The sequence below is a fragment of the Brachionichthys hirsutus genome, chromosome 5 (assembly GCF_040956055.1).
Source record: "Brachionichthys hirsutus isolate HB-005 chromosome 5, CSIRO-AGI_Bhir_v1, whole genome shotgun sequence".
Taxonomy (NCBI): domain Eukaryota; kingdom Metazoa; phylum Chordata; class Actinopteri; order Lophiiformes; family Brachionichthyidae; genus Brachionichthys; species Brachionichthys hirsutus.
Genome location: NC_090901.1, coordinates 6,305,813 through 6,315,339, shown reverse-complemented (window position 1 = coordinate 6,315,339; position 9,527 = coordinate 6,305,813). Strand labels below are relative to the sequence as shown.

The following is a 9,527-nucleotide window of genomic DNA, read 5'->3' as shown; positions in this document are numbered from 1 at the left end:
CAGAGGCACATACACAATATAAACGTCATATATATTCTCCAGATAAAATGACTGTTTTGATTATATGATTATTAGATTTGCTCAAGCATTTTTTTTTTTACACGCTTTGTTCTGCTAATAAAAGTTTAAAAAGCTTCGGTCGAGCAGTCGGTCTATATTCTGCTGCAAAAAATATCGACGATGAAACCATTATTAAATAGTAATAAGTTGAAATTGGATTTCTGGCCCCATCTACTGTCCAGTTTGTAAGAACTTTGCAGAACTCAGTTGACCGACGCCTTTCACTTTATAAACTTTTTTTATTGAGTAAAAGATATAAATAAAACATTGGCAGGTGAAATCTAAAAACCCAGTCTCACCTGGCTCAAGATAAAGCAACAAGATTTAGAGGCATTAGGGAAGAGAAAGATGTTACTCTGCTTTGTGTCAAACGATGCTTTATTGGCATGTCTGAAGTCAATAATCAGTTAATCAATTGGTGAGACAAAACTACAACAAGGAGTTTAACATTTGCAGCAATTCTCGGTATTCTGTCGTGTGTTAAACATGTGAGCAAAGAAAACATATTCAAATGTCATTTCAACCAATCAGACATAAACTAATGATCACACTTCAACAGTATGAGCAACGATTAAAACATTCCTGCATTGATTTCCCTTTAGTCAGATACACAACCGTCTGATTTTAGACGATGTCAGAGATCTATGATGTCTGTGGATGAATCTGAGGTTGAATATTAAACTGTTTCGGTTTCACTGGCACTGAATGATTCCAGCTCTGCTTGTAACACTGAAGATGACTTAATGTGATGTCATATTTCTGAAGCCTGAGATTTTATCAAAACAAGTAACACTGAGTTAAAGCAGCTTGTGGGGGGGGGGGGGGAATATGTCGGCCGAAGGTGCGTCCTCCAGGGCGCAGGCTCTACCTACAGTAGATCCTGTGTAGGTGAACGGCGTTTAGGTCAGTAATTTACTCAGAATGTTTCTGTAGTATGGGCTGTAGACCAGCCTGTTGAATGTGACGAAGCGACCGAAGCGGACGGCGAGCTCCGTCAGCTCCACGCCGACCGGAGCCAGCCCTCCGGGGAGAGTGGGAGGAGTCTTGCTTTGGCTCGACTCCAGGAAAGCCGTGAGGTAACTCTGAACCCGAGCGTCTGGGAAGAGGGGCGAGAAAGATCAGCATCGCCGCCGTAGGAGCGCTGGCACACGTCAGGCGTCGTCATAGGTTCCTTACCCATCAGCTTGCGGACAGTGTTGTCTTGCTGGACGGTGGCGGAGATCTGTCCCTTCAAAGTGGTCTTCTGCTCCTCCGACAATGCCGAGTGGCCGTGCTGCCTGAGACAGAGACTCAGCTCATCACACAGCTTCTCTCCGATGGTCGCGAAGGACTCCGGCGCGTTGAAAGACCTTCGGACGGACAAAGAGTGTTTTTTTTTATTGATCAAAGCCGACGTGGAGACCAGGAGACACTCTGTCCTGGTTCCACGTGAGAACGTGTGAGAACGTGTAGCCATTGCTGTGCGCCGTATTTCAACACGGCCGACAGCTGCCGGTAACTCACGGCGTGTGCATGTCTGCAAGCATGACGTTGACGATGGTTTTCAGAGTGTCCATCAGCGCCGGCAGGCCGGAGACCGCCTCTCCTGCGGTCGTGTAGGCGACAAGGAGCACCGCAGAGAGGAGGACTAACTTCTCAGCCTCCTGCTGCATCTCCTGAAAGCGACCCTGATCCATCAGAAATGTCTGTGGGGGGGGGGGGGGGGGTGCAGGAGAGGAATGTCATTTATGGAAGCAGAAGGACTCAAGAGGCAGGTTTCATTTAAAAGAATAGCGGGGGGGTGTACCTCTGGGAAGGGGTCCGAGGCGTGGTCCCACCTCAGCAGCAACAGGAAGCTATGATGATGTGCATCCAGGTTAGAGGTTCCCGCCCCGGTGGAGGCGGCCACGGCATCGGCGCAGTCCTTACTGCCCGCTCTCATGCATCTGGCCGTGTCCTCGAGCCACTTCTCAGTGTAGTCCAGGGCATCTGGGGGGGGGGGGGCAGCGTATAGCCGTCGACAAGTGGGTCCAGACTGAAATTAAACTCAAAGGAACATTCCACCCTGATATTCTCAACCCCACGCCGACGGAAAGTCTTCTTTTATTCAGCACAACATTTCTAGCGCTTCGTAGCGAAACAGAAGAAGACAGGGTTTTAAATTCAATGCGAATGGACGGCTAAAAAACCACAGCATCACTAACTAGAGCTCGTGGGGGCGAAGCCTCCAGCAGGAACAAGAACCCAAAATAATTTGTTCTCTGCTCGCACACGGTCTGTTGTGAACGACACGACGACCAGACAGCGCGTGTGAAGATCACAGGCTCGTCTTAATCTTGTCCGGCAGCAAATGCACCATCTTTGAAGTTTCCTCAGGACTGAATGCTAACGCTCTTAGCTCATGGCGACAGTGAAGATTTTGGGCCGTTTAAAAAAAGGCGTAAAGAACAAATCGGTGTGGGACCTTGAGGCTTCCGGTGACCTGGATTAAACCGGGTCCAAACAACTCTCCATCTTGGCGAAATGCTTGAATGTGAATATAAACGAAATGAGTAAAATCTCCTGAAAGTTCTTACTCACGAGGATTTTTTTGCAGGAACTCATGGAACTTGCTCCTCTCATACTGCACTGCGTGATTCGACATATGAGGCCTGATGCTCTTGATGGCAAAGTTGGCCATGTCCAACTTCATGAGGTCCAGGATGGAGAATATTTCCCTGGGGAGGGAGGACAGCGAAAGACGGAGACATTCAGAAATTACACCCGTCTCAAAATACACTGGAGTCAAGTCAAGCTGGATTTATTCACTTTCACGAAGCTCATCTACGATGGCGTCGCACCTGAGCATGCAGCACGAATAAAAGCTCCCTCTCGGCTTACTTAAACAAGAGCGCGATATCGGTGACCTCCTTGAGCTTGTTGACGTCGTCGTCTCTGCAGGGGGCGCACAGCGAGCCCATCATCCCGATGATGAACTGGGACAGCTGACCGATGTCGAGCGCCCCGTTACCCGCCTGCTGCTGTATCAGGGGCAAGTCCAGAACCTCCTCGATGCAGGAGCGCAGACGCCCGTGTCCCGACGGCAAGAAGGACAGCAGCGTCTGGACGAGGGACGGAAAGGAATGAATTAGCACGGACATTTGTAGCGCGGCCCAGAGTGGGCTGCATCATTTGGGTTTTGTGTACTGCAAACTAAACCGACGGGAGCCACGTTACTATAGCAACTGAAGAGAGAAAACCTCTTTGATCTCAGCCACCAGCTTGATGGCGTATTCGTACGTCGGCGGATCCTCCTTCAGCTGGTCTTCCAAAGAATCCCAGAATGCTTTGTGCATCATCTCCTTCACTCGACGCTCCAAACTGCGCAAAGGATAAAAAAACAACAACCAAACTTTAACAACCTACGGCCAGAAAACAACCTCGAGGACTCGGAGCAAGAATCACGGCATCTGACCGCAGCCTCACCTCCCTTCAGGAAGATCTGCAGGCGTGATTTGAAATTCCTGGTTAACCGTTATTTCGTGGGCCAAAGCCATGTTGGTGACGTCTTTAGCGGTCTCCATCAGCGCCTCCAAAGTGACAAATCCAGGAGGGCTGGCTGTGAGAGACGAATATACACGATGCAAGAAAACAAACGCTTGAACGAAAGTATCCGTCAAGCATTTCAACGTGAAACGGAAACAATATCCCAGCTTTAACGGTTCAGCATATAAAATCTAATAAATATTTAGATGCTGCACTAAAGACCTAAACTGAACTTTCATTCCCATTGCGTTCGCGTCAAGCGCTTATGAAACAGCACATTTGATTTATCGCCGTTTTCAAAATGGAAAACCAGAATTTGTTTTACGTCTGTTTGAAGCCGATGTGCGACCAATGCGGGAACGTCCCACCGAGGCGCCGTCCCCCTGTTTACCATCTGATGTCGACATTATTGAAAATGTAAGAAGACGCGTCACAAAACGTAACACTGAGTTACAATCAGAGGTTGCAAAGTTTACCACTTTGGAGGAACGTCGTATTATTTGCTTTATGTCTGTAAAATTCTTCCTAATTTCACAGAAGTTCCTCCTGATAGATTTTTTTTTATCACTCGTGGGCTTTCTTGGAGAATTTTTCATCAAAGATCTACTTTGAACTTTTGATGGAACGTTTTGAGTCACCAGTGCAAATTGGGAACTCGACCACTCTAAGAGTTGGGCATTGGTGGCCAAATAAAAGGCTCTCTCCGGCCCCCTCCGGCTCCTCTCGGCCCTCTCCGGGCCCCCATCGGCACTCTCCAGCGCTGCTGTTCCAGTTCCAGAATGGAACAATGTGTTTCTTTCATGTTTTATGTTCGGGGAATGAACAGAACAGAATGAAGGAATCTTTAGGAGGAGACTTTATCTCCCGTTTCTTCCCTCTCACCTTGAGGAGCGCTCCCTCTATTCTCCCGGTCCTTCTTCCTCACAGTCTCCTCGGGAGCATCCTGCGCCCTCTCCTCCTCCGTTTCCTCGTCTCCTCCGTCCTTGAGGTGGTCTGCCTCTTTTGGCATGTTAAAACCTGCAAGGCAGCCATCGTGTTCGTTTGCTTTCAAGTTCTAAAGCGCTGGCAGTCAGAGAAAGACCCCACAGCAAAAAGAACTGATGCTTGTGATCGGAACATAATGACGTCACCTGTGTCGGGCAGTTAGTGAGACGCTAATCTGACGGAGGTGTTGGAAAAAACAAATGAACAGATTGTGGCTGTTCTCGTTGTCGGGGTTAGCTCAATGTGTCTATCGGTTAGCTTCCCGACGACTAGCTAACAACAACAACAACAAAGCTAGCCCTTCGTAACCCGGCCACGGCGCAGTTAACGCTGTCGGACATTTACCTACAGCTTCACCGCCGACAAACCGAGTGTTCAACGGGGTAACGGAATTCCTTCCTGGTGGGGGAACCCGACCTTTTCCACGAATAATCCCTCCTTTGATAAGTACTAGTAGCCGTAGCCGTGAAATCGGGCTGCTCTTCCGCTTTGGGGTGTGGCCAACGTGACGTCACGCGAGATTTCTGTCCGAAACAGTCACCTGAAAACTCGAGTTTCAGGAAGCTCTGGTTCTGATTCTGTTGGATTTGGCGTCCACCTCCTCTGATAATGATCAGAGCGAGTTGTAGGAAATTTAATATGCAAAGAGAAAGTTTATCTGAAACGAATCATCAATAGAAACTACATTGTGTTATTTATACTCCCATCATTTTGTTTCAAAGCCGACCCGGGACAATATGCTCCGTAACAGAAACCAGAGTATACCAAATATTTATTTAATGTGTCGAGTAATAAAGCAATGTCACATGTACAAAAGCAATCATGACAGATGGATCCTTCCCGCATGCATCTTTACAAACCTTTAAGACTGGTCAGGGACAAACATTTCTTTTAAGTCAGTAATTTTTTATCTAAACAACAAAAGGTCTTAAAAAAAAAAAAAAAGAAAAAAAAAAGGCAAGAACTGTTGGTGAAACTGTCTGCACAAATCTAGAGCACACCGAGGGCAGATTCACCGAAGTACTGGTCGAAGATCTCTGGGTGGGCCCCGTAGAACTGTCGGAGCAGGCGTTTCCTCTCCCTGGAGGAACGTTTGGTGTCCAGGTAGATGTTGTTCAGCAGAACCCACAGCTCCTGGTTGGTGGTATTCTTCGTAGAGTCGGAGACGTGCTCGGAGAACGCAGATCCTGGAAAAACAAGAGCGGAAAAGGAACCATTAAGCAGGTTTTCTGTCAAATCCCAGTGAACACTAAACAGAATCACACCGAGGCGAATTAGATATTGTGAATCGGTGAAAAGCGAGGTGTGCAGCAACACCTACAGTCTGAGCAGAAGGCAGGACGTCCGTTGTATTTTAAAGCAGCGTGATATTGTGATCCGTTACCGGACTGCCACTCATCAACGTTTACCTGTCGCATCCGGCGGCTTCTCCTGTGCGAGGCTGGCCAGCTTGTCGCTCACGCCTTTGTGCAAAGCGCCAGGTATCTGTTGGCAGAGAACAATCACACATTACAAAAAATTACAGTTCAGTGTCCCCACTTCTCTCCTGCAGTGAAAGATACATCATCGCACAATATCAAACGTCAAACGAGCACTTCAAATAAAAGTTAGCCTTGAACTGATTTTCGGTGACATCATGAGACTGTTTTCAGAGCTGAATCCGTGCCGAGCGTTGGGCTGATCAGTCCCCCATCATATACCATACCCTAAAAATGTCCTTGATGTTGCTGAGCATGAAAGCAACCATGAGGTCCTCCATGTCCTTCGAAATAGTCTTGTGGAGGACGGCCCGAGAGAAAAAGCGCTTCACTGCCAGTCGGTTCTCCACCTGCCGGATCAGAGGCACAACTTTCAAGCCACCCGACTTTTAGTCATGAACTAACATAACCTCCTTCACCAGTTCCCACCTCCTTGTCCAGTTTGATCCCATTGGGGTCGGCCGCCAGAGCCATGAAGGAGAGCAGCCTGTGCAGCTCGTCTCTGCAGGCCGCAGGCAGCAGCTTCAGGCACAGCTGCAGGGCCTGCAGAGCTGTGCTCAGTTTAGCATTCACTGGGAAGCGGAGCAGTTTGTTCAGCCCGTTTCTACCGAAGGGTCTGAAGACCTTTGGGCGCGACACGGACGAGCTCTTACCCAGCAGGTCGGTGATGGCCGTGTAGATGTCAGCCATGTGCTGGGGCATCAGCGGGGGCCTGTCGGCGTGGTAGTGCTTCACCAGGGTTCTGAACAGCAGCAGCTTACACTGGTCCAGCCCACTCTGGGAGAGACACGGCGGGTCATCGCTGCCGATGACTGGGATCAGAGACGCCGCGTTAGTGTGGATACGACGACCAAAGTATACAACCATAGAAACTGTCAAGGAGCCCATTTACACAGGCTGGACGCGGCTGCATTTTCATCTAAGGATGTCAGCTCACTTCGGCCACTGGGCAATGTTCTAAGATGTTTACATCACGCCTATGAATACGAGCCAATTCCAACCAGAGTGATCCGAAAGGCGCCGTGTCCCTAAAGAAAGCGCAGCGCAAGACGCTTTAGAGCAGTGGGTTTTATTTTGGGTCGACATCATGCAGCAGATCAGACCAAACCACACCGTCTCTTCCACGCACCATGGAACCAAACGTTTATGCTACAGCTTGCATTTCAGAACAGAGGACACCAAGTCAGGAAGAAGCAGCAGCCTCCGCAAGACACCTGAGCCCCCCCGATACTCCTCCAACCACTCGCCTCCGTCTTGCAAACTGCTACCAGGAGGTTGATGATCCGGGAAACAATGAGGCAGTTCCCTGCTCAGCTCCACCACAGGCTGGTCAGGCAAGAAGTCCAGACAGTCGAGCCCTGCACAGAGCCACTCGTCTTCCCTGATGGATGACACACAAAAAAACAGGGTTGTTTTCATCCAATCAAGTTAATCCTGAAACCAGGATGAGTTCGACGCACTGAGAGTCCCTGAAGGCCTTGAGGATCCGTCTGTCCAGGTGGTTGCTGCTGTAGATCAGGTCCGGGTTGCTGTGGCTCAACCGTGGCGACGAGGAAGGGGTCTGGGTGCACTGGAGCAGCCCTTCCAGCAGGGGGAGCTCCACCAGGTTCAACAGCCTGAGCAGAGTCTGCTCCTGCCACACCTCATCAACCACTGAGAGGAACAAAAGATGTCCATTTTCTCTCTAAGCTTTGATTTAAAGCCATCGGCACGAGGACGCCAGCGTCTTACACGACTGTGGTAAAACCGTGTCCGCCAGCGCTCTGCTGGGACTCAGACTGTCCGTCACAGGCGCCGATGACGCGCCGGCGGCGAGGGGAAGGTCCAGATGGTTGACTTTCCCAGCTGTCTGAGGAGTCAACATGACAGGGCTGCTGGACGTCTGGACATTGGGACATGTCTGCTGCTCCTGTCTGGAACACAGAACAGACAGGTGGCAACTAGAGACGCTAGGGGGTCACGATTTGTAGACATTTTATTTACTTGTACTCAAAATGTTCCACAGAACAGCATCAGTCTCATCTCCATGGATTTGAGCCACTGGGAATGCAGCATTTCAACACGTGCTCTTATGAGAGACGCCAATCATCAAATAATTCTGAGACCCAAAGATCTTTCATGTTGAAGGTGGAAAATAAGCATCCGTTGAAACGAGCTACTCAAACCCTTCCTAATGGTCTCTTCTTCGTACCCGTCTGAAGGAGAGCCGCAGAAGAGTTTCTGGATCCCGTTCACAAGCGCACCTCTTTCCAAATCATCGACTGAAGGCGAACGCACACTCACGAACCTGGGTGTAAAAAATATATAAATAAATAGACGTGAACACATTCAATAAGTAAATAAATAAAGTAAAAGGCATTTCCATCCAACCTGTAAAGTGCACTCTTGCTGTCCTGAAAGGTGCTGTGCTTCACGTCTTTGCCGAACACCTTGGTTCCCACCGCCTCAAACACGTTACAGTCCAGCAGCGCCTGGCACACACAGCCCACTTTGTCCCGCGACACAGCGACACCTGAAAGTGTCATCCACAGAGAGTGAAATGAGCAACTTCTTGAATTTTTCATTTATTTATTCATATACATTTAAAAAAAAAAAGGAGAACGCGAGGATGGGTTTGGTTCAAAACGAGACAGAATCAAACTTCACCAAATGAAGGGATGCAAGTCTCACACACACCCTCAAAGCCTTTAGCACCACCGAGGTGTTCCGCCACCACATCCACAGCCTCCGAGCCCAGGAAGCAGTCGTTGTGAGACTTGAGGTGGACCCGCCGACGCTTCACGGTCACAGAGGACTTGAGGTGGGAGATGAGGCCACTCCATATGCAGGAGGACTGGACTGGTTTACTGGCTGCTCCATGTGCTGTGAAAACGATGCAGAGGAAAATGGAATAAAGAAAAAGGTCATGTTTAACGACGAAGCCGCGCTTGATGAATATCAAAGCCGTGTGAGGTGAGGAGGAAGGTCAAAGGGGAAAGCTGGCTTGACTTACCCTGCGGACGCACGCACAGCTTTTCTGCAAGGTTCAGCGCCGCGGCTCTTTCTTTAATTGAGGCCATGTGACGGTGAAGCCGCGGGATGACGCTTGTTCTGGAGATAACAGGCGAGCAGACGCGCAGGAGGAGATAATTAGTGACACAACCTGCCCCAGAAGGGCGCTCGGTGTATGTGCTATTTTGTAAAGGATCCGCTAGGTGGCAGTAGGCACCAAGACACACTGTTGACTTGATTTTATTCATAGGAGCCTAAATGGTGAAATAAATACCAGAACGCTGGTAGAAAGTGCGGTTAAAATCGTACACCTTTAAAAAAAAAAGGTAACCTAGTCAATCTAGAGAAAACAACAGCACATATAAAGTATATAACGGTGAGGAAAAAATGTAAATAAAATAAGGTAATTTAGTTATTTCCGACATCTGGAAAATGTGCCTTCACGTCATCAACTTTATAAACCGGATGGAGTTTGCTTTTCCAAATTCAAATAAAGCAACAGCGTCAGTT

At 48.8% G+C, this 9,527-nt stretch overlaps 2 protein-coding genes across 2 annotated transcripts; both read right to left on the bottom strand.

Moving 5' to 3' along the window:
* Positions 1 to 346: 346 nt before the first annotated feature.
* Positions 347 to 5,025, bottom strand: tcp11l1 (t-complex 11, testis-specific-like 1). Its single transcript, XM_068739504.1, has 10 exons — positions 4,894 to 5,025; positions 4,447 to 4,581; positions 3,505 to 3,637; positions 3,279 to 3,399; positions 2,920 to 3,140; positions 2,620 to 2,756; positions 1,847 to 2,028; positions 1,564 to 1,745; positions 1,237 to 1,409; positions 347 to 1,156 (listed from the first exon to the last, which is right to left on the bottom strand). Exons 2-10 carry the CDS (start codon positions 4,571 to 4,573, stop codon positions 960 to 962), a joined length of 1,473 nt encoding a protein of 490 aa, XP_068595605.1. The 5' UTR covers positions 4,574 to 4,581; positions 4,894 to 5,025; the 3' UTR covers positions 347 to 959.
* A 513-nt stretch (positions 5,026 to 5,538) lies between these two features.
* LOC137894485 (DEP domain-containing protein 7-like) lies at positions 5,539 to 9,085 on the bottom strand. Its single transcript, XM_068739962.1, has 12 exons — positions 9,019 to 9,085; positions 8,703 to 8,888; positions 8,397 to 8,538; positions 8,218 to 8,313; positions 7,758 to 7,939; positions 7,487 to 7,679; positions 7,258 to 7,407; positions 6,680 to 6,828; positions 6,456 to 6,598; positions 6,254 to 6,376; positions 5,958 to 6,033; positions 5,539 to 5,735 (listed from the first exon to the last, which is right to left on the bottom strand). The coding sequence occupies exons 1-12, from the start codon at positions 9,083 to 9,085 to the stop codon at positions 5,539 to 5,541; spliced, it is 1,704 nt and encodes a 567-aa protein (XP_068596063.1).
* Between the last annotated feature and the right edge of the window lie 442 nt (positions 9,086 to 9,527).